At 60.6% G+C, this 20,362-nt stretch overlaps 3 protein-coding genes across 7 annotated transcripts; 2 read left to right on the top strand and 1 right to left on the bottom strand.

Moving 5' to 3' along the window:
• Positions 1-4,440, top strand: LOC100218848 (tubulin alpha-5 chain). Its single transcript, XM_012574891.5, has 4 exons — positions 1-147; positions 1,728-1,950; positions 2,488-2,636; positions 2,848-4,440. Exons 1-4 carry the CDS (start codon positions 145-147, stop codon positions 3,817-3,819), a joined length of 1,347 nt encoding a protein of 448 aa, XP_012430345.2. The 5' UTR covers positions 1-144; the 3' UTR covers positions 3,820-4,440.
• A 545-nt stretch (positions 4,441-4,985) lies between these two features.
• Positions 4,986-20,082, bottom strand: LOC100222650 (serine/threonine-protein kinase 16). Of its 4 annotated transcripts, none has more exons than XM_041717304.2 (20): positions 19,762-20,082; positions 19,363-19,472; positions 18,871-18,973; positions 18,292-18,476; positions 17,902-18,017; positions 17,633-17,786; positions 17,186-17,408; positions 16,908-17,009; positions 16,572-16,727; positions 16,372-16,479; positions 15,702-15,966; positions 15,107-15,218; positions 14,831-14,998; positions 14,670-14,740; positions 6,425-6,644; positions 6,219-6,352; positions 6,024-6,144; positions 5,854-5,949; positions 5,662-5,783; positions 4,986-5,574 (listed from the first exon to the last, which is right to left on the bottom strand). In XM_041717304.2, the coding sequence occupies exons 1-20, from the start codon at positions 19,880-19,882 to the stop codon at positions 5,436-5,438; spliced, it is 2,826 nt and encodes a 941-aa protein (XP_041573238.2). In that variant the 5' UTR covers positions 19,883-20,082; the 3' UTR covers positions 4,986-5,435. The 4 variants fall into 4 exon arrangements, with proteins under 4 accessions (XP_041573238.2, XP_072788201.1, XP_072788202.1 ...); XM_072932100.1 differs by having other exon boundaries at positions 17,147-17,408; positions 19,762-20,079; XM_072932101.1 differs by lacking the exons at positions 17,902-18,017; positions 18,871-18,973; positions 19,363-19,472; positions 19,762-20,082 and having other exon boundaries at positions 17,147-17,408; positions 18,292-18,472.
• GLB1L (galactosidase beta 1 like) lies at positions 7,608-13,278 on the top strand. 2 transcript variants are annotated; one of them, XM_072932102.1, is made up of 16 exons: positions 7,608-8,063; positions 8,465-8,637; positions 8,995-9,145; positions 9,386-9,446; positions 9,715-9,809; positions 10,195-10,375; positions 10,464-10,522; positions 10,649-10,860; positions 10,948-10,988; positions 11,290-11,408; positions 11,522-11,596; positions 11,673-11,762; positions 11,894-12,007; positions 12,291-12,422; positions 12,752-12,967; positions 13,044-13,278. In XM_072932102.1, the coding sequence occupies exons 1-16, from the start codon at positions 7,842-7,844 to the stop codon at positions 13,260-13,262; spliced, it is 2,160 nt and encodes a 719-aa protein (XP_072788203.1). In that variant the 5' UTR covers positions 7,608-7,841; the 3' UTR covers positions 13,263-13,278. The 2 variants fall into 2 exon arrangements, with proteins under 2 accessions (XP_072788203.1, XP_030133196.4); XM_030277336.4 differs by having other exon boundaries at positions 7,613-8,063; positions 10,649-10,770.
• Positions 20,083-20,362: the final 280 nt, after the last annotated feature.

The raw sequence follows: 20,362 nt of genomic DNA, 5'->3' as shown, positions 1-20,362 counted from the left end.
AAAGTACCCAAATAAGGGGGCGTGGCGGCACCAAGCCCCTCCCCCCTATAAGAGAGCGCTGCGGCGGGGATTGCAGCAGCCGCAGCTCCGCGCCGAGCCCCGCCGCACCGAGCCGCCGGGACAGCCCGCACCACCCGCAGCAACATGGTGAGTGCGGGCCGGGAGGAGGGCACGGCGGCGGGGAGGGCGCCCGGCAGCCCCCCGCCAGCCGCCCCGCAGCACCGTGCCCGGCGGAGCCGTCGCGACGCACCCCTTCCTTCCCCACCGTGACCTTGGGCAGCCCTAGCGGCCCCTGCCCGGGGGCAGCCGTGCCCCCACCGCCCCGTGCCCCCAACCCCGCCGCCACCGGCTCCGGGGCGCCTGCCCCCCTCCCCGCCACCGCCGGCACCGGGGGGGCGCCGGGATAGCGGGGTGACCTCTCCGGCGGGGAGCGGCGGCCGCGGATGGACGGGGACAGCTGCGGAGGGTGGAGGCACCCGCCGGGCACCGGGGGCCGGAGCTGGGCGTTCGGCGGGGCTCTCCCCGCGGCAGCGGGCGCCCCGGCGGGGTTGGCGAACGGGAACGGGTGTGGGGGTCCCGTCCCTTCAGTGTCGTCCCGCGGGCGTCTGGCAGCGGCGGAGCGGGCTGGGGACGCTCTCCGAAGCGGGCAGTGGCCGCTGCCCCCGCCCGGGGCCGGGGCTGTCTATATTTAGCGGCTCAGGAGTGGGCCGGGGCCGTGCCAGAAGGCGCAGCGCAGCGCTCTGCCCGCCGCAGCGCTGCCCGGGCCCCCAGCTGCCCTCCCTTCCTCTCTGTGCCTGGGGCTGTATCGGCCCTCCCGCAGGGAGAAGGAGCCCTTGTCCTACCCGGGCGCTGGACCGGGGCACGGACACCATCGCGGCTAAGGACACTGTGCAGTCGGGGAATGCAGGAGTGAATTGCTGCAGGACCTCGAGGCTGAGTCGGGGTGTCCTGCTCAGGGAGGCAGGGATGCTGGGAGCAGTGAAACAGGGATGCTAGGACTAGCAGAGGCGGGATGCCAGGGACAGCAGAGAAGGGATGATGGAGTAGTGGAACAGGCCTGCACCTCCTGAATGGAGTGCACATCTCCAGCTCACAGCCTGCTCCTCAGCACTTCTGCCAACACGGGCTTTGCAGCACAGGGCTGGGACTGTGTAGCTCAGGGAATCTGTGTTGCCTCAGAAACTGTTGGTCTTCATTGCCAGCCGCTACCTGGCTGCCACCTACCACCCTTGTGTCCTCAAGGCCACTGACTCCACAATACTGCTTATCTGTCTCTGACCCCTCATGGGCAGAGGGGTTTGCCCATGCTGATAGCCCCTGATGGGTTAAATGTGTGTAGATGGCAGCTCAGCTCCTCACTGGACTGCCCTTGCATGGGGAAGGGGCTGAGGCTGCCAGGGACCCTGGCAGAGTAGGTGGTCCAGGCTCTGCTCCCCTTACTGCTGGAGGACAGGCCCAGCCAAAGTCCATTGAGCAGGTGGCCCCCAGTGAGCGCAGGGCAAGAGGGATGCCAAAGCTGGATCTTGATCCAGAGTGGTGCCTGTGCATGGATCCCACCTATGGGGAGTCCCTCAGGAGGTCACCCAAAGGAAAATGTGCTCTCTGGGACCACTGACCAGAGTGGGTTCAGTGTGGGTGACTGTGTGGCACTGGCACCAGCTAGAGTCCTCCATGGAGCAGGCAGGACAGAACTGTGCCAGGATCTGACCCTGCCTCCCCCTCCCCAGCGCGAGTGCATCTCCGTCCACGTCGGCCAGGCCGGCGTCCAGATGGGCAACACCTGCTGGGAGCTGTACTGCCTGGAGCACGGCATCCAGCCCGACGGGCAGATGCCCAGCGACAAAACCATCGGCGGAGGGGATGACTCCTTCACCACCTTCTTCTGTGAGACTGGGGCTGGCAAGCATGTCCCACGGGCCATCTTCGTGGACCTGGAGCCCACAGTGATTGGTGAGTGCACCCTAAATGGGCAGTGATAATGGCCATTATTTCTGGCAACAACCCGTTGCTCCCTGGAATTCTTATGGCCTGAGGTGCCCCAGGGGTGGGTAGCAGGCAGCTGGTGCTCATGGTCTTCTGACAATATCCTGCACTGGGTTCGACCCCGAGGGCCCTTTTTTTTCCCCAGGAGAAGCCACAAACGTGAGCACCCGCTTTTGTTCTTGAAGTGTCCTAGAGTCAGCGGTGCTTGTACCACATGTGCACAGAGAGAAACCAGCCCAACCGGCACGGCAGCTCCTGCTGCGCTGTGGGCAGGCAGCTCCTGAAGGGTGGGAGAAGCTGAGCTGCGCAGGGAGGTGGCAGCCACCTCCTCATGCCAGAGAAACCTGATGCTGGTGTTGGCTTTGCTGACGTGTGGGTCCTTGGCCATGCGACGGGCAGGCGGAGCCAAGGTGAGGGATGGCAGCTAGCACCCACGTGTCCGCTTGGCGGCCGGCTCAAACCAACAGCCTCCCCTGGGCTCAACCTGCCACTGTTCTCTCCTAGATGAGGTTCGGGGAGGTGTCTACCGGCAGCTCTTTCACCCAGAGCAGCTGATAACTGGCAAGGAAGATGCTGCCAACAACTACGCCCGTGGGCACTACACCATCGGCAAAGAGATCATTGATCAAGTGCTGGACAGGATCCGTAAGCTGGTAAGTGACTGCAGAGAGGGGATGTGTCTCCCTGGACTGGGGTCCAGCCTCCCGCTGGGGCTCAGAACACACTGCAAGCTGTGCTGCGCCCTGGGTGGGATATGCAGCTGACCAGGGCAGGAATACAGCAGGTCCTGAAGGGACTTGTGGAAAGCCAGACTGTCACAAAGACATGTATCTCAGAGCAATCTCTCCTCTTATCTCTCCCCAGGCTGACCAGTGCACAGGCCTCCAGGGATTCCTGGTGTTTCACAGTTTTGGAGGTGGCACTGGCTCTGGATTCACCTCCCTGTTGATGGAACGACTCTCTGTTGATTACGGCAAGAAGTCCAAGCTGGAATTCTCCATCTACCCAGCACCACAAGTCTCCACTGCTGTGGTAGAGCCCTACAACTCCATTCTCACCACCCACACTACACTGGAGCACTCAGACTGTGCTTTCATGGTGGACAATGAGGCCATCTATGACATCTGCCGCCGGAACCTGGACATCGAGCGCCCAACCTACACCAACTTGAACAGACTCATCAGTCAGATTGTCTCATCCATCACAGCATCACTACGGTTTGATGGAGCCCTGAATGTGGATCTGACCGAGTTCCAGACCAACCTGGTGCCCTACCCTCGCATTCACTTCCCCCTGGCCACCTATGCCCCTGTCATCTCCGCAGAGAAGGCTTATCATGAGCAGCTGTCGGTAGCCGAAATCACCAACTCCTGCTTCGAGCCGGCGAACCAGATGGTGAAGTGTGACCCTCGCCATGGCAAGTACATGGCCTGCTGCCTGCTGTACCGCGGGGACGTGGTGCCCAAGGACGTCAACGCCGCCATCGCCACCATCAAGACCAAACGCAGCATCCAGTTTGTGGACTGGTGCCCCACGGGCTTCAAGGTGGGCATCAACTACCAGCCACCCACGGTGGTGCCGGGGGGGGACCTGGCCAAGGTGCAGCGCGCCGTCTGCATGCTGAGCAACACCACGGCCATCGCTGAGGCCTGGGCTCGCCTGGACCACAAGTTTGACCTGATGTACGCCAAGCGCGCCTTCGTGCACTGGTACGTGGGGGAGGGCATGGAGGAAGGGGAGTTCTCCGAGGCACGGGAAGACATGGCCGCTCTGGAGAAGGATTATGAGGAAGTGGGCCTGGACTCCTACGAGGATGAAGAAGAGGGTGAGGAGTAGAGAAGCCTCAGCCAACATAGGACCACGCTCCTTCCCCGTGTTACCTGCAAACCCTTTGCAATAAACCGTTTCAGTCTCCGTGTGTCCCAGTATCCTCCCAGCTGTATCGGTTTCTTGCCAGGTCAGGTGTGTGGTGAGTGCTTCAGCCCTGCTACTGGTGCTGCTATGCTTCCTCCCAGTGCTCTGCTCCAGCTCCAGCTTGCTACTTGTGCAGGTAAGAGCTCTGGGGTCTAGTCCCTGGTGCCATGGCACACATCCCACCTCACTCGTTGCTCCAGCCAGGGGTGGGTACCGCTTCCTCATGTGATATATGGCCCTGTGTTGTATCCTGGAGCTCAGGAGAGCAGATTTAGTCTGAGCAAGAAAAGAATGGCAGCTTTTGGTATTCTCCTCATGTGCAGCCCAAGGGTAGGTGGGCTCGCCTGGAAAGATAGTGGTTGAAGCAGTGAGAGCAATCTGGCAGCCCTGCCCCTGTGGTCAGCATGCAGGGCAAGGAGTATGTCGGGCTCTCTGGTGCAGTGGGTGCACCTGCAATGGCACCCAGCATGGCACGAACCCCTGCGGCTGCTGTTCTGCTGTGTGCGGTGAGAGGATTAAAGGAGGGGAATGCTCCCTGTGAAACTGTTTGTCTGCATCTCGTTTTTTACCCCCTCTCAGTCAGCAGCACCTGCTAGAGCCCAGTGAGCCCCTCCAGCCAAAGCTTCCCCCTTGGTCTGGGGCTGTCCTCAGTGCTGGGGTGATTGTGCTGTCCCCATGCTCTGCATATCCCCACCAGAGCAGAGCTGCTGCTCCTGCCTCCCAAGGTCTGGCAGCTTCCCAGTCTGGGCACCTACCTCCCTCTTCATGGATAGCAGAGAAGTTCTGCCTGTTCCCCTGCCACTGCCTGCCTGCCTCTGCTGATCCCTGTCCTGCAGTGCCCAGCTCCGGAGGCTCTGAACGGCAGTGTCTGGCTCCAGCTGCACAGTTGTGTTAGCTCCCAATAGGAGTGTTCTGGGGCCAGGGATTAACTTTCCCTGCTTTCTGCTAATGCTCTGGCTATGCTGCCCCAGCTGGCCTCTGCTGCCCTTCCTCTCCAGCAACGCTTGCCTGCTTAACCCAGACAGTGTGCCCTGCTCTTCCCATGCCCCAGCAGAAACCCTCCCTGCAGATAGGGACACAGCCACAGCTCTGCAAGAACGTACTTTACTTCAAACACAAGGCAACACCGGTGCCAAGAGCAATGGCAGAGTGGGCACTCCCTCTGCCTCCCTCCAGCACAGCACTGGGATCCGGCCCGGACCTTCCTGGGGCACAGGGCTGCAGGACAGTGGCTCCCATCCCCAGGAGGGGTCCCACAACATCCTCTTCTGCCACCCCCAGGGAAGGCAGCAGCTGGCAAGGGACCCATGTTTAGCAGCAGATCACATCTCCACAGCTCAGGGGCACAGACCAAGGCCCAGGCAGCAGCATCCAGGGTACAGAACACTCAAAATCCAACACACCTCCAGCACAGAGCAGCAGCTCTCCCCCAGGACATCAATCCCCTCTGCAACAGGTCTGCAGGGCAGCAGGGATTAGGGCAGCTGCTTTTCCCCTGGCTCAGCCTCAGGACATGTCACCACTGGAAGGGAACGGGCTCAGATCTGTGTGGTGTCCTGTCCCTCTGGTGCTGGCTGCAGCCCTTCCAGCTGGTGTAGGATTTCATTTATGCTGGGTCTCTCCTGGGGGTTCACTGTCATCATGGAGAAGAGCAGGCGTTGCAAGGCAGGTGAGTACCTGGAAGAAAGACGGTGAGGGGAGGACCATGCAGTGCACAGGACAGGGGGCCACCCAGGAATGGGGTCACCCTCCCCAGCCCCTCACCTGGTTGTGGAAGGCAACGTGAGGGGGTTCTGAACCGCCAGAGCCACACTGTCACCCTTCTGGAAGACGGCATCATAGGGGCCCTCTCCAAACATCATGCAGTACAGCACACAGCCTAAGGACTGGAGCGTGGTGGTGTCAGTGCAGCCCTGTAGCAGTGGGATGGGGGAGGCCAGAGGGCTGGATCCTTACCCAGATATCCGTACGCTCATCTATGACACACTGGCTCGGCACCGTGAAGAGCTCAGGGGCACGGTAGGAGATGGTGCAGCGCTGGGCAGCCCAGTCCTGCAAAGAGGAGGATGGGGATGAAGGGACTGGAGTAGGGACAGGCTCATGGGGTGACATCCCAGGCCACCCACCTGCACAGCCATGGCCTCCCGAGAGCTGTTGACTTGGATGCGAGCTTTGTTCATGGAGCCCAGGTCCATCAGCACAGGCTGGTCATCCTCATCCAGCAGCACATTGGTGGGCTTGAGGTCCCTGTGGGAATGGACATCACTGAATGCCCACTGGGGCCCCTGCCAATTCCCCCAGCCAGTGCTGCCACCCCTCACCTGTGTGCATAGCCCTTGCTGTGGATGGCTTGCAGCCCACGACAGATCCCATGGAGGATGAGGAGGATCCGCTGCTCTGGCATGAAGGTGCCTTTCTCTCGCAGTGCTTCCACCTCTCTCCACAGGGTTCCCCCCTGGCAAATACAAGCAGCTCGTCACCACTGCTGCTCCTGGGGTGGCAGGGCAGCCAGGAAAGCCCCCCTCACCTGCACATAGGGCAGGAGAAGCCAGGCTTCGTGCTTGGTGCCCTTCTCCACCATGCAGTGGGCCACAAGGCGCAGGATGTTGGGGTGGTCGAAGAGGCCGTGCATCTCCACCTCGTGCAGGGCAGCCTGGCAGTCTTCCTTGTCGTGGCACAGGATGCGCTTCAGGGCATAGAAGCGTCCATCCCGCAGCCCCTCCACCAGGTCCACATAGCTGAAGCCCCTGCAAAGAGTCAAGAATAGCATGGGCTGGGGGCTGTGACATCCCTGCTGGGGCCCTGTGCCCAGTCTCATCTACGGGCATCCAGGGGAGGGGGACAGAGGACAACAGGAATTCCCCAGGTATGTGTATCTCCCCATCCTGCAAGCACCTGTGAGGAACCCAAAGCATCCCTTCTCTGTATGAAAAACCCTACTGGTCAGTCGTCCCCATTCCCATGGCTCCAAGCACCCGCTTCTGAGAATGACCAACCCCTCCTGGTCATTCAGCAGGAGAATCATCTGTCATGCACAAGCACCCCTGACGCTGAAGCATCATCCCTCACCAAGCCCAAGTACTTCCCCAAGCTGATCTGAGCTCAAGCATCTCCCCACCCTGCCCGAGCATCCCGTGCCCAAGCATATCCTCATGCACAACCATCCCCCATGCCTAAGCATCTCCCCATGCCTGAGCACCACCCCAATGCCAAATCATCTCCCGTGCACAAGCATCCCCGTGCCCGAGCTCCCGTACAAGCACCCCCAGGCCCGCGCACCTCCATGCCCGAGCATCCCCCATACACAAGCACACCCAAGCATCCTCCCCACGCCCGAGCACGGCCCCGGCCCGAGGACGCCCCCTTGCCCGAGCATCCCCGCCGGAGCAGGGGGACCCCCCGGCCGAGCCCCCCGCGCCGCAGCCCGCCGCGCACCCCTCTGCCAGGCGGTGGAGCAGGAGGTACCGCGCTCCCCCCAGGCTGACGGTGCCGCGGGAGCAGACGCACAGCGTCTGCCCCATCGCCCGTCCGCGTCATCGCCCGGTGCCGCGCGTCACCGCCGAGTCACCGCCGCGTCACCCGCGGGCGGGGCGCCGCCGCCTCCCGCTGCCCGCGGCCGCGGTCCCTCCCCCTGCAGCACCTCCCGACCGCCCTGTCACGGGCTCTGCCACCAGCTATAGCCCTCGCCCCGGGGACGTTTTCCTTTCTCTCACCAGCAGCAGCCCTCCGATCAGAGCTACAGCCGAGCTTTCCATCCCCACCTGAGGGAACAAGCGGGCTGAGTTCAATGGAGGGCTTCTGCCTGGTGGGGACACTTTCAGGAGGCTCACTTTGACTGTCACCCCCAGCCCGCTGGGCAGCAGCGGTGTGCCCGCCGGCCGGAGCTGGCTCGGGCGGCGTTGTGCCGCCTGCATCCCCGGCTGGGGTGGGCTTTGCGGGGGCTGATGCGGCTGGCCGGACGTGGAGGGTCGGAGCCGCCCTCCCCTTTCCCATGGTCCCGCCCCGGCTGTTCCAGCTGCCCGCGCTGGCCGAGAGCCTTCCCGGATCATGTGATGGTGGTGGCCACGTCCAGCCCCGTGCCCCATCCCGGGCCTGCCGAGCGCCCGGCGGGCATGGCACTGCCGGCCCTCGCCCTGCTGCTGGCGGCGGGGCTCCTGCCCACGCAGGTTAGCAAACAAGGGCGGAAAGTCCGGGGGAGCGCATAGGACTGAGCTGTGAAGGAGCGGGTGGGACGCGTCCCGAATCTGCCTTCCCGATCCGTCTCCCTGCTCGTCGGGCTATAGCTCCCTCCTGCAGCAGCCCGTGTCCTGCCACAATGTCCCAGCTTGCATTCCCAGCCCCTTGCCCAGCACTGTCCCCACAAATGCCACCAGCTCAGCCGCCGGGTGTTTGATTAGCGGGGAGGCTCAGCTCCTCCCTCCTGCTCTCCCAGGACAGTTTGGCACCCACTTCGGGCGAGGGCTTCTCCAAGAACCAGCCCCATCTCTGTCTGTCCCAGGAAGCACAGGAGGGGGCAGCTGGGCTCGGGGAGGTTCTGAAGGCTTCCAGCTCTTCCCTTTACCTGCAGGCTTCCCCTTTGGCACGCTCCTTCCAGCTGGATTACGAACACAACTGCTTCCGCAAGGACGGTGCCCCTTTCCGCTACATCTCGGGCAGCATCCACTACGCCCGTGTCCCACGCCCTGCCTGGAGGGACCGGCTGCTCAAGATGTACATGAGCGGGCTCAGCACTGTGCAGGTGTAAGCCATGGCCACAGCCCTGATGGTGCACAGCCCACAGCCAGCACGGGGTTTCTGGGATCAGTAGGAGCCCACAGCCACCACGGGGTTTCTGGGATCAGCAGGAACAGAGACAGGGGTGTTGTCTGACCACAGGGAGCAAGGTCCAACGCTTGCACTTGGCTGTGACCCCCCTACCAGGTCACCCCGGCCAGACACAAGCATGAGTGTGGGCTAGTTCCAGTCCAGCCCGAATTGCCATACTCAGCTCAGGCTGCAGGCCAGCTCCCAGAAGCAGAGGGACCAGCTGGTGGGATGGTTCCCTGTCATGCTGGGGTGTCCCTAGCCCCTGCATGCTGATCTCCCCTCTCACCTCAGCTATGTCCCCTGGAACTACCATGAGACACTGCCAGGAGTATATGACTTCACTGGGAACCGGGATGTGGAAGCCTTTCTGGACCTGACAGCTGAGCTGGGACTTCTGGTGATCCTGCGGCCAGGGCCCTACATCTGTGCAGAATGGGAGATGGTGAGCCCCGGCCCGCGGCCTGGCACAGAGGGGTGTTCTGGGAAGGGCACAGCAGGGTTGGCCCTTCTGGCTGTGGCGCTGACTCCAGTGCCGTGCCCGCTGTGCCAGGCTGCTGCCCCACAGGCCACAGGCCGTGCTGGTGCCAAGCACTAGCATTGCACTGGCCGATTCCAGCCGTGTGCAGGCCCAGGCTGCTGAGCAGTTTCTCTGCCTCCCTCTCTGCTGTGTGTGTTTCTCCAGGGTGGCTTGCCTGCCTGGCTGCTGTGGAAACCAGACATCACCCTGCGCACTTCCGACCCTGGTGAGGATCAGCACTGGGCTCTGGCCACCATATCCTTACAGCCTGGTGCCAGTCCTGGCATTGTCTCCACACATCTGCCAGCTGTGCCTCTGTGGTATTTCCCATCATCTTTTCCATCCTTTGAGAGCCCTATAGTTTGTACTCCATCTCCACTTCCCCATCTCACTTGACCCTGTCCCATCTGCTGTGTCTTCCTCCTGGCAGGCTGGCTGCAGGTGGGCTGGGGTGGATGCTGCAGCCAGCCCCTGCCCTTCCTCTGTGCCTCCAGTCTACCTGGCAGCTGTGGACTCCTGGCTCCATGTCCTGCTGCCCAAGATCAAGCCACGCCTGTACCACCAGGGAGGGAACATCATCAGTGTGCAGGTAAGGTGCTGTGAGGCCCAGCCCTGTGCCCTGCTCTGGGTTGTCTTTGGATGTGTCCCAAAAAGCCACCAGTATTCCCTACACAATGACCTTACCCAGCAAAGCTCAGATAAATCCCTCCCAACTTCTGGACGTAGATTTAAGTCCAAGGGCTGGGAATCTGAGGTACCTGCCATCACCACAGCTGTGGCTTGAGGGACACTGACAGAACTGGAGCTCATGGTGGGACTGGAAAGTCATACTCAGGACCCCCCTGGGGGTTGTCAAGACATCTGATGATGTCCAGAGGGAAGGGGGGAGGTTGGTGCTCATCCCAGTGGGCAGTGGGACCTGTCTGCAGCCCTGCCATGTGCATACTGCATACCAGTCCCTGCGCTGCTTGCAGGTGGAAAATGAATATGGGAGCTACTATGCCTGTGACTCTGGATACCTACGGCACCTGCTGGGCTCCTTTCGGGCACTGCTGGGCAGCGAGGTGCTGCTCTTCACCACCGACAGCACGCGAGCGGAGGAGCTGCGCTGTGGCACGCTGCAGGGGCTCTACGCCACCGTGGACTTTGGGCCAGGTAGCCCTATGAGGGAGGAGGAGGAGGAGAGAGAGGATGTGAGTCCCTTCTCTGTCCTGCTCAAACCTCCCTCTCTCTACCTGCACAGGATCCAATGTGACAGAGGCATTTGGTGCCCAGCGCCGCGTGGAACCCAAGGGGCCCCTGGTGAGCTTGGCATGGATGCTGTGGGGGAATGACCCACCACGGCTTTGGGGAGGCAGAGGCACCAGGCAGTGAGGCGAGAAGGGGTGCTGGGCCCAGGCTGCAGGTGACAGTCTCTTTGTCCTCCAGGTAAACTCTGAATACTACACGGGTTGGCTGGACTACTGGGGCGAGGCACATGCCAGCACCAGCGCAGCGTGGGTGGCCCGGGGGCTGGAGGACATCCTGCAGCTGGGAGCCAGCATCAACATGCAAGTAGTCAGCTGGCAGAGGGCACAGCCACCAGGGCAGTGGGCATCACCTCTTGCCTTCATCCCACTGGGATCAGGCCAGCAGGGACCGTGGGTGCTGGAGGGGAGGGGCAGTGCCTGGTGAGCCCCTGCTGGGTCTGTGGGGTTGCTGACCAGGCTCTCTGGGGTGTATCATAGGTACATGTTCCATGGAGGGACGAATTTTGCCTACTGGAGCGGTGAGTAGAGCCTTGCTCTAGGGAGGGAGGGGCACACTGCAGGGCTGGGGGGCTTTCCTTGGCCATCCCTGAGAACCCTGCTTCAGGGTCTTGTTCTGTCCCATGGGGCAGGTTGACACATAGCCAAGGGCCCTGGAACCCAAGCTTGTCTTCTCCTGGGGACTCCTTTTGTGCCTATGCAGGGGCTCACAGTTCTGGGTCGTGCCCCCCCACATTGCACTGCAGCCAGCCTGGGGCTGGGTTTCCTGCCCTGGGCTGTGCCACAACCCCTTCCTCCAGCTCACACCACTTCCGTGGCCAGGTGCTGACTACAAGGGCCAGTACAAACCAGTGACCACCAGCTATGACTACGATGCCCCCCTCTCGGAGGCAGGAGACCCCACCGAGAAGCTGTTTGCCATTCGCACGGTCATCAGCAAGGTAACAAACCTGGCAGGAATAAGGGGGCAGTACTGGGCACTGCTGCTTGTGTACCAGCAGGGCAAGGGACATCTCCCTGCTTGCCATGGGGCAGCTGACAGTCTGCTGTTCAGTTCCAGCCCCTGCCAGTTGGTCCGATGCCACCTGCCACCCCCAAGTATGCCTATGGCTGGGTGGCCCTGCGGAAGGTGAGTGCCTGTCCTGAAGGCTGCACTGCCCCATGGTGGCACTTCAACTGCCCAGCACCCATCCCTCTCTTTGCAGCATGCTGACCTCCTGGATGTCTTGGATGTGCTGTGCCCCTCTGGGCCCATCCAGAGCCAGTTCCCTCTCACCTTTGAGTCCCTAAAACAGGTAAGAGGCTGGTGTAGTGGTGGACACTTGAGGAGATGCTCCTGTCTGCCTGGCCCTGGCTCTGGGGCAGAGGAGCAGAGCTCATTTCCAGCTCTATTTCCCTTCCTGTGCCACTGCACTGTGTCCTGCAGGTCCATGGCTTTGTGGTGTACCACACACAGCTGCCCTGGGATGTCCCGGACCCAGCCACACTGGATGCTCCTCCCCACAGCATCTGTGACCGTGGCTACGTGATGCTGCAGAAGGTGAGGCTGTGGGAGAACATTGGTCCCTGGGACAATGCTCCAGAGGGCTGTGGGTCCTGCTGGCAGTGGGGCTGTGCCATGCCAGGGTCTTGGGGATAACCAGGATGCTAAAAGCCATACTGAGCCTTTGCAGGGTGGCTCTTGGGCCCAAATTTGCCTCCTCTGGGGGCAGAGAGCAGCCCTGGCTCTGGCGGGCTGGCAGCAGGATGCTATGTGCCTGCTGGCAGTGTTGGGGGTAGTGGGATCCAAACATGGGCCAGCAGCACTGACTTTGTGGCTTTAGGAGTACCAGGGAACGCTGGAGCGGGACGGGCAGACACCACTGCACATAATGGGCAGAGCAGGGGACACTCTGGACATACTCATGGAGAACATGGGCAGGATCAGCTTCGGGGCCAACACCAGTGACTTTAAGGTAAGGGGAGAGGGCCCTGAGGCTCCAGAGGGGATGGCCAGGCAACCCATGCGACCAAACAGCCCCTCTCTACTGCCACCTGAGATAGAGTCCAGCCTTGGTGGGGCTAATCCCAGTCCTGCTCCCTGGTTCCTCTCGAACCTGCCAGGACAGGGCTCAGAGACAAGCACTCCTCTCTCACTTATGCTGCCACAGCTGCCAGGGCCCTTCACTCCTTGGAGGAGATCCCATCCCACCTTCACTGCTGCCAGGGGGACACACCCTGGGGATGCCAAGTGTCCTGACTGTGGCAGATACTACTGCTTCATTTCCCTCCTGTTCCATCTCAGGGCTTGCTGGGAAACCTCTCCTTGAACTCCAGGCCTCTGAGCAACTGGCTGATCTATCCCCTGGCCATAGACACCGCAGTCCAACAGGGCTGGCCCCACGCTGCTCTGCCAAAATCAAGCAGTGAGGGCCAAGTGGGGCCAGCCTTCTACACTGGGACCTTTGAGACACCCGGCATTGCCTGGGACACCTTTGTGAAGTTCCCAGGTTGGAGCAAGGTAAGGCAATGCATAACTGGAAAAGGGGTAAGAGTGGACCAGGACACAGCTCAGTCCCATCTCCATCATCTTCCAGGGACTGCTGTGGATAAATGGCTTCAACTTGGGCCGGTACTGGACCTGTCGTGGGCCCCAGCAGACCCTCTTTGTGCCTGGCTCGGTGCTGCATGCTGGCCGCCCCAACAACATTACAGTGCTGGAGCTAGAAGGGGCACCTCCCGCTCCTCTCTTGCTCTTCCTTGACCGACCCCTTTACAACAGGACACTTGGCTGCAGCACCATGGCCACAGAGTAAACACTGCTGGGCACCAGCCTTGCCTCTCTCACTGGGGCTGGGGAGATGGCAGGGGGCTGATGAAGCACAGGGGCTAAGGAAAGTGGCACAGGTCCTGGCACAGACCTCTGGGGCCTATGCTAATGAGTAAAGGAGCCAGGACTGAGCTTGATTTGCATGTCAATGCCACACTCATCCCAAATAGTTCCAGTGACCATGCTGATTCCCCCATGGCCAGGGGGTCAAGGCACCTCTTTATTGACAATGTAGGCGGAGGAAGTAGTTGCTAACATGATGGCTGAGATGCTGATGGCAGCCAGGAGAGGAGAGGTAAAAGCACAGCCTCGATGGTGTCCACAGGCATGGCTGCAGGTAGCTCGGGGCTGCAGGGTCTGTATGTGTCAGGATCTGTCCTTACACCTACAGATAGCAACCTATGAGGTAGCTGTGAGAAAAGCTGGCAGCAGGACCCCTGGCTGAAGCCAAGCCACCAAACAGTCCCAGCCCCTCACACTAGCACATGGAAACCTCTGTTATTAACTTTGCTAGAGTCTCCACCCAGAGTGATATTCATGCCCAGAGCCTTGCCAGAGCTTTCCTGGAGAGTGACATGGCCAGCTCAGTCCCTCTGACCATCGCTGTTCCCTGCTGCAGGTTCTCCCTTGCTGCACAGCCAGTGCTCAGCCATGTCCCCACCACACTGGTCCTTGGCAGGTGGCAGCAGCCTCCAGCGTTAAGTACGGCCAGCCTGGGCCCGGCGGTGGGTTTGCAGGCAGGCCGTGGAACAGAAGGAGAAGTCGAGGTAGTGGAAAGGGATCCGTCCCAACAGGGACTCTCCACAAAGCCAGCAGCGGCTGCAGGAAAGAGCAGAGCTGGCCCTGAGCAAAGGGGACACTTGCAAAAGAGTCAGAAAAGGAAAGGATTCCCTGCCTGGATTGTGACACAAAACACAAGCAGCACAAGGGAGCTGGGCCTCCTCTAGGCTCATGGGGCTGATGTGCTCACCCAATGACCAGGATGCACTCCCTGGGGGAGATGCTCTGTTGGAATGTGATGTGAGGCAGAATGAACATGTAGGGGAACTTGGCCCTATAAAGGTTTTAAAACCCCTGCCCAGATAAGCATGAGGAGTGCTGGCTGCCAACAAACCTGGTGGGGTGGCAGAGGAAAGTAAACACGGACACAGGAGTAGCTGGGGCATTGGCTTGCTGTAGATCTGGTGGCAAGTGGACCGAGTCATCCTGAGGAAAGTATTTTAGGGGAGCAGGGCAAGAGAGGGAGGAAACTTTTACCCACGCACTACCGGGAATTGAGTGGTCAGGAATAGATTTGGACTGGAAACGAGAACTGGAGCAAGAAAGGCAGGGAACAACTGTACTGCCATGGGAGAATTTGTCTTCACAGCAGCCATGCTGCTGGGATGGTTACCTGACGTTGGCAAGAGTCGTGCCGGTGTCCTGCAGCTGTGCAGCCAACCTCCGCTCAGCAGCCAGTGCCCTCTGGGGAACAGCGACAGCTCAGCCCCTGTGCCTAGAGCCCACCACATCAGCACTGCCCTGTCTGGGCTGGATCCCCTTCCCAATCCTCACCTTCTCCCTGTCAGACAGAGCTGCAAACCACTGCTTCTTTTCCTGCTCCTGCTCCCAGCGGTGCTGCTCCTCCCGCTGCGCTTGCTCCCGTTGCTTCCGCTGGGCTTTCTGTGCCCGCTTCTTCTCCAGCTTCTTGGCCTCCATCTCCTGTGTCAGGGGCCCGGGCACCTGAGGGCAGACAGCATCTCCCACTGAGCCTGGGGCAATGCACAAGTGGGAAAGGAGAGCTTTGCCCTGGGGTCCCCCTCCCAGTGAGGGCAGAGGGCGGGCACCCACCTTGGCACGGCTGTAGTCGTACTTGTCTGGATGCTCCACCATGAACTTGCGGAAGGCATTGCGGGTCCGTCTGTCAGCAGAGACGCAGTATGGGGTCCTCTCCTGCCTGTCCCTGTGAGACAAGGGAGACCAGCTCGCTCACGCTGCCATCTTACTGTCTGCACCCCACTGGGCCGTGAGCCCACAGACCCCCCAGAGATGAGCAGTGTGTACTGCAGACCACAGTATCACAGCCAAGGAGGGGAAAGTTCCTTAATCTGGTATCAGAATCTTCCAAATCCTCCAAGTTTTTCTTGCCTCTCAAAGCCCCTGCATGGGGCTTTTGTCTCATCCTGGCCCTAGGAACTGCCTACCAATAAACCTGGGTGCACTTTGAGGCACTGCCCACCTGCTGCCATGCCAGACCAGGCAGGCAGAGAGAAGGGTGGTTCAGGTCCTAGGCCTCCCACAAAAACCCAAGGCATCTCGGGTCACAGAGACCAATACTGGCTGTCCCAGGACAAGAGTGGCACCAGTTTCCTGTGGCTGAGACAGGAGTGAGTTGCTAGACTCCCACTGCAGGGGTTGTGAACCACTGGGTGCCCTGCAGCCATACCTGAGGGCAGGGTCTGCCCCCGCCTCCAGCAGCAGACACACAGCCTCAGCCCTGCCAGCCTGTGCTGCCACGTGAAGCAGGGTGCAGCCGTGCTCGTCCACGGGCTGGTTCAGCAGGGAGCGGGCCACATCCAGAGACTCCCCATCCTCACTGGGCCCCGGCAGGCCCCCATTCTCTGGCACACCCAGGAGGTGCTGCAGGGTCTGCACATCCCCTGTCTTGCAGGCAGTGAACAGAGCATCGCAGAGCTGGGTCTGAGGGTCTCCTGTGAGGGAAGAACAGGAGGGGTGTCCGATGGGCAGTCTGCGCAGAGCAGCACTCTGGTCTGACTAGGGAACAGACACAATGCATCAACTTGTTAGCTGGATTTGGGCACTGCAGGATCTCCAGCACCTTCAGAGCCTGTGGCCACGTGCTATGGCATTGCTAGGCACTGCTGTCAGCAAACGAGTCTCCTGAAGTAAGACCCACTCTAATCCCCCCAACACACCTGGCTTAGCCAGGTGCTGCCTGGCCTCCTTGGCTCCAAACACACAGCTCACTCAAAGGCACCTGACTGCACTAAAGACTTCTCAGTCCCAGCTGTTCTGGGCATCTACATGACAAGGTGCTCTTCACCCCACTGAAAAGCCACCAGTAAATGGAGCAAGCATCCAGCAAACCCACTTACCTCTGTTGCTCCAGGGAAGGAGCCCAGCCTCAGCCTCCCCCTGCAGCTCTGTCACTGGCTCCAAGCCAGGCTGCCCACACTGGTATCCAGTCTCTTTAGCACAAGGCCCTGCACAGGCAACAGGTGAGGAAGAGGGTCAGAGTGAGCCTGCATCCCAGCCATGGCATTCCTACACTGCCCCTGCCAGTTCTTCTCCTCACCTTTCTCCACATTCTTGTCCCTCTTCTTCCTCCTTTTGCGGTTTCGCTTGGGCATCACTTCGAACTCTCGGAGGTCCAAGGTCCCCAGTGTCACTTCCACAGTCTCCAGTTCCCCTGCAGGGCTTTCTTCCTCCTCTTCCTCCTCCTTCTCTGGGGCTGAGGGGGGTGATAAGACTGGGGCTAAGGCTCCACCCACAGAACTAATCACTGGGGGCTCTCAGCCAAGAACACCCTGTCTTTCTCCTGTCCAGCCGCACTCTGAAGCTGCAAATCTGGCCCATGCCATAACATCAGACCCTTCCTGCTTTCTCAGTCTCTCTCCATGGTTCAACTCACCAGCTGTGTCCTCCTGCAGGGGATCCACCTCTGTCTTCTGCTGCCTCTTCTGCCAGACCTTCCGGGGGGACCCAGTGATGTCCTCCAGTGGTGTGTCCTTCCCTGGGCAGCAAGGGTGCTCCCGTCATTGCCTGGGGACAGGGAGCACCCCATGTCTCCAGGGACTGAGGGCTGAAGAGCTAGCACCTCCACCCCATAGGGCAGCATCCCCTAATGCACAAGGGACCACGTCACCCTACCTGCCCTGACCCACAGGCACAAGGACTGGTCCAGCTCACCGTACACCTGCAGGCTGGCCAGCGTGGCGTGGACTCGCAGCACCTCTCGCAGGGTGGCCCTGCGGGTGCTGAGGGGGATGTGGCAGATGCGAGGGTCCCCTCGGGTGAGGGGTGGGTTCCTGCCACCGAAGAGCAGCGCACGGTTGTGACGAGGGGCCCGGAGGAAGATGCGCTGAGCTTCACTCAGGTGCTGTGCCCAGGCTGCCAGGAGGTCCTGAATATCCTGGGGAGAAAGGAGAAGCTTTATGGGATTCTGAGCACACTATGTGGGCAAACGTAGCTCCGGAGCAGGGACAATTCCAGAAGAGAGTAGCCTCAGTTGGGCCTTGCCCCGTTTCCAGCGCCCACCACCCCTGCCATGCCCTCCAGCAGCAGTGTGGCACCACCTGCCAGAGGCAGCCAGGAGCACTCTCCTGCCAGGAGCCCAGTTCTGTGGTGCATCCTCACCTTGAGCAGCGCGGCCTCGTTGTAGCGGCGCAGCGAGGCCCCCGCAGATCTGGGTGCTGACCCTGGGGTCTGCGCATCCCGGAGGCCCTGGGCTGTGCCCCGCCGTGCTCGCACCGTGTAGCGGTGGAAGGTCTTGTGCTCCTGCACCTGCAGGCTGTGGAGAGGGGCAGGCATGAGCAACAGAGCTGAGTGTGCTTGGCATTAACATGCAAAAGCAGCTCCAGCTGACTGTGCCCAGAGGGACAATCCCGCTGTGCCCCTGTACTCACCCCCGGAACACTGCTCCTGCGAAGTGCCCGCCACCCATCATCAGCACAACCCAGCACGTGCTTGCACTGAGGCTCTGCAGTGATGCTGTCAGCTCCACCGGCTCCTCAATGTCACCCTGATACACAGACACCCTTGCTAGCACCCATGGCATTGCCTCCTTACCCCCTGCTGTCCCCAGGACAGAGACCAGCCTCTCTGCTAGCACTGGAAGCAGGTTTCTGGGAGCACCCCAGAGCCAAATAACAGGCCACCAACAAATCTGGGGCTCTGACCTGGCACCAGAGTCCACCCTATCACAAGAGGTTGGAGACTGTCAGAGAGACATCCACACCTGAGTGCCACCCACCTTTTCTGGACTCCCTCTCCCAAAAAACTGGGCTGTGACTTGCCTTCCCAGTGACCAGCACGCAGCGGTACGCAGAGATGAGCTGGCCCTTCGCATTGCGGAACAGCACTTTGTGGGAGCGGGGAATCTGGGGGGTCGTGGGAGTGTCACTGACAGAGGGCAGCAACTCTGACTCACTGCTCACGTCAGAGCTATCAGAGTCGGATCCTGAGATGCTGGAAACATCACCTGCAAGGAAAAGATGCAGTGAAACAAAGCCAGGATTATTAAACAGCCTCCCCAAAACTCTGTAGGTGACATCAAGGGCACTTGGAGAGTGCTCATGACCCCAGAAATGTTCTGTCAAATAACACTATGTATCACAAACAGGCTGTGACCTGGGGAGATAGAAGTTTGGAGCTCTGGATCCCCAGACATGCTTAGTCAGGGATTCAGTTAAAACACCCCCTTCTGCCTATAACAAATCCTAACAGCTCAGGAGCAGTGCTGGATCCTGAGAAGACCTCACAGGGAAAGAATAAAGGAAATGTGCGCTAGCAGAGGGCTTCACCCCTGTACAAAAGAACCCCAGTGAGGTTGCTGACAGCCCCTGGGCTCCAATGCAGACAGTCCAACTCCTAACCTGTGCGTGTTTTCTCCTCAAACACCTCTGCAGGCAGTGTCCGGCGCCCCAGGAGTCGCTGCTTCAGGTTGAAGCGGTGCCAGTCAAGACGGTAGTGCTCAGTCTGTGGAGAAAAGGAGTATGAGCTGGCAGCATCTCAGTGGTCCACGAAAGCCATCACCACCAAAGAGCATGAGGTGACAGACCCCAAGGACTAAACTGATGCCGGGCTCCTTCAGCAGTCCTGATTGGAAAATCACAGTGTATTAAGGAGTTACCCATGAAACAGTTAACCTCAACAAGTACAGGCTTGTGCTGCACTTACCCTTTCCTTCCAGTAAATGATACCTTTAACTGATAACATACAAGGTTTGAGTGCCAGATCCCAGTAGGTCATGAGCAAACAGTGGGCAAACAGCACTGGGCTGCACCATGCTGGGGCTGAGCTTCCACAGCAAGATCCCACCAATCATGCCAGCCCCACTCCACTTCACACTGCTCAGTCCTGCTCACCTGCTCCTCCCGGCTCCCAAACACCTGCCCACAGGTCAAGCAACACATCCTCTCTGGCACCTCGGAGACCCCATGGGCCTTCTCCTCACAGCTGGCTGCTGCAGGTTTCTCTGGAAGCACAAGGAAGGACTGTGCACAGGCATCCCTGTGGCTGCACCGCAAAGAGTGGAGCCTGCTCCGTCCCTCCTCAGCAAGCCAAAGAAACCTATGGTTGAAGGAGCTTTGGGGACTTTGGGGTGTCACCAAAAGAAAGCCCATTTACCCATCCACCAGGTAGCTCCCATGGCCAAGCTCCAGGGTGATCACCCAAGCTGAGCTGGGGACAAAACACCAAATCTGTGTGGACACGAGCTTAGTCAAATAACTTCCCTCCCGCCGCTCCCGCGGAGCCCCACGCACCGTGGCTCGCAGGTGCCAGCTGGGCAGCACCCGCATCCGCAGCAACTCCGGTGACAAGGGCCAGCCCGTGCAGGAGCTCAGGGTCCTGAGCGGCGTCAAACACGGACCTGCTCTCCGGCATCGCTACTGCTTCCAGCGGACGGGACAGCGCCTGAGGACTGGGCCCGTCGGGAAGCACCCGCCAGTGACCGCCCCGACACCCGCCACGGGCCCACCGCTGTGCCCCGGTCCGAGCTCTCGCTGCGTTCGGGACAATCCCGCACCACGCCCGGGACCCGTGCGCGATCCCCCTTCCCCAAGCCGCCGTACCCCATCACTCCCGAACCGCCGTACCCCATCACTCCCGAACCGCCGTACCCCAGTACCCCGAACCGCCGTACCCCAGTACCCCGAACCGCCGTACCCCATCACCCCCGAACCGCCATACCCCAGCACCCCGCACCGCCGTACCCAGCACCCCGAACCGCCGTACCCCATCACTCCCGAACCGCCGTACCCCATCACCCCCGAACCGCCGTACCCAGCACGCCGAACCGCCGTACCCCAGCACCCCGAACCGCCGTACCCCAGCACCCCGAACCGCCGTACCCCAGCACCCAGA

This window comes from Taeniopygia guttata, chromosome 7 (assembly GCF_048771995.1).
Source record: "Taeniopygia guttata chromosome 7, bTaeGut7.mat, whole genome shotgun sequence".
In the NCBI taxonomy this organism is placed as follows: domain Eukaryota; kingdom Metazoa; phylum Chordata; class Aves; order Passeriformes; family Estrildidae; genus Taeniopygia; species Taeniopygia guttata.
Note: the sequence above shows the minus strand (reverse complement) of the source record. Positions and strands in the feature narration are given on the sequence as shown.

What these genes read in the sequence shown, in the direction of transcription:
- LOC100218848 (XM_012574891.5), top strand. An exon ending in CCTGGAGCCCACAGTGATTG is followed by an intron (nt 1,951 to 2,487) that starts GTGAGTGCACCC and finishes GTTCTCTCCTAG; the next exon opens with ATGAGGTTCGGGGAGGTGTC. An exon ending in TGGACAGGATCCGTAAGCTG is followed by an intron (nt 2,637 to 2,847) that starts GTAAGTGACTGC and finishes ATCTCTCCCCAG; the next exon opens with GCTGACCAGTGCACAGGCCT.
- GLB1L (XM_072932102.1), top strand. Translation starts at nt 7,842, where the DNA reads ATGCGGCTGGCCGGACGTGGAGGGTCGGAGCCGCCCTCCCCTTTCCCA. An exon ending in GGAACATCATCAGTGTGCAG is followed by an intron (nt 9,810 to 10,194) that starts GTAAGGTGCTGT and finishes CGCTGCTTGCAG; the next exon opens with GTGGAAAATGAATATGGGAG. An exon ending in AGTTCCCAGGTTGGAGCAAG is followed by an intron (nt 12,968 to 13,043) that starts GTAAGGCAATGC and finishes ATCATCTTCCAG; the next exon opens with GGACTGCTGTGGATAAATGG.
- LOC100222650 (XM_072932100.1), bottom strand. Translation starts at nt 19,882, where the DNA reads ATGCCGGAGAGCAGGTCCGTGTTTGACGCCGCTCAGGACCCTGAGCTC. An exon ending in CCTTCCCTGGAGCAACAGAG is followed by an intron (nt 15,967 to 16,371) that starts GTAAGTGGGTTT and finishes CTTCCCTCACAG; the next exon opens with GAGACCCTCAGACCCAGCTC. An exon ending in ACGTTGCCTTCCACAACCAG is followed by an intron (nt 5,575 to 5,661) that starts GTGAGGGGCTGG and finishes TCTTTCTTCCAG; the next exon opens with GTACTCACCTGCCTTGCAAC.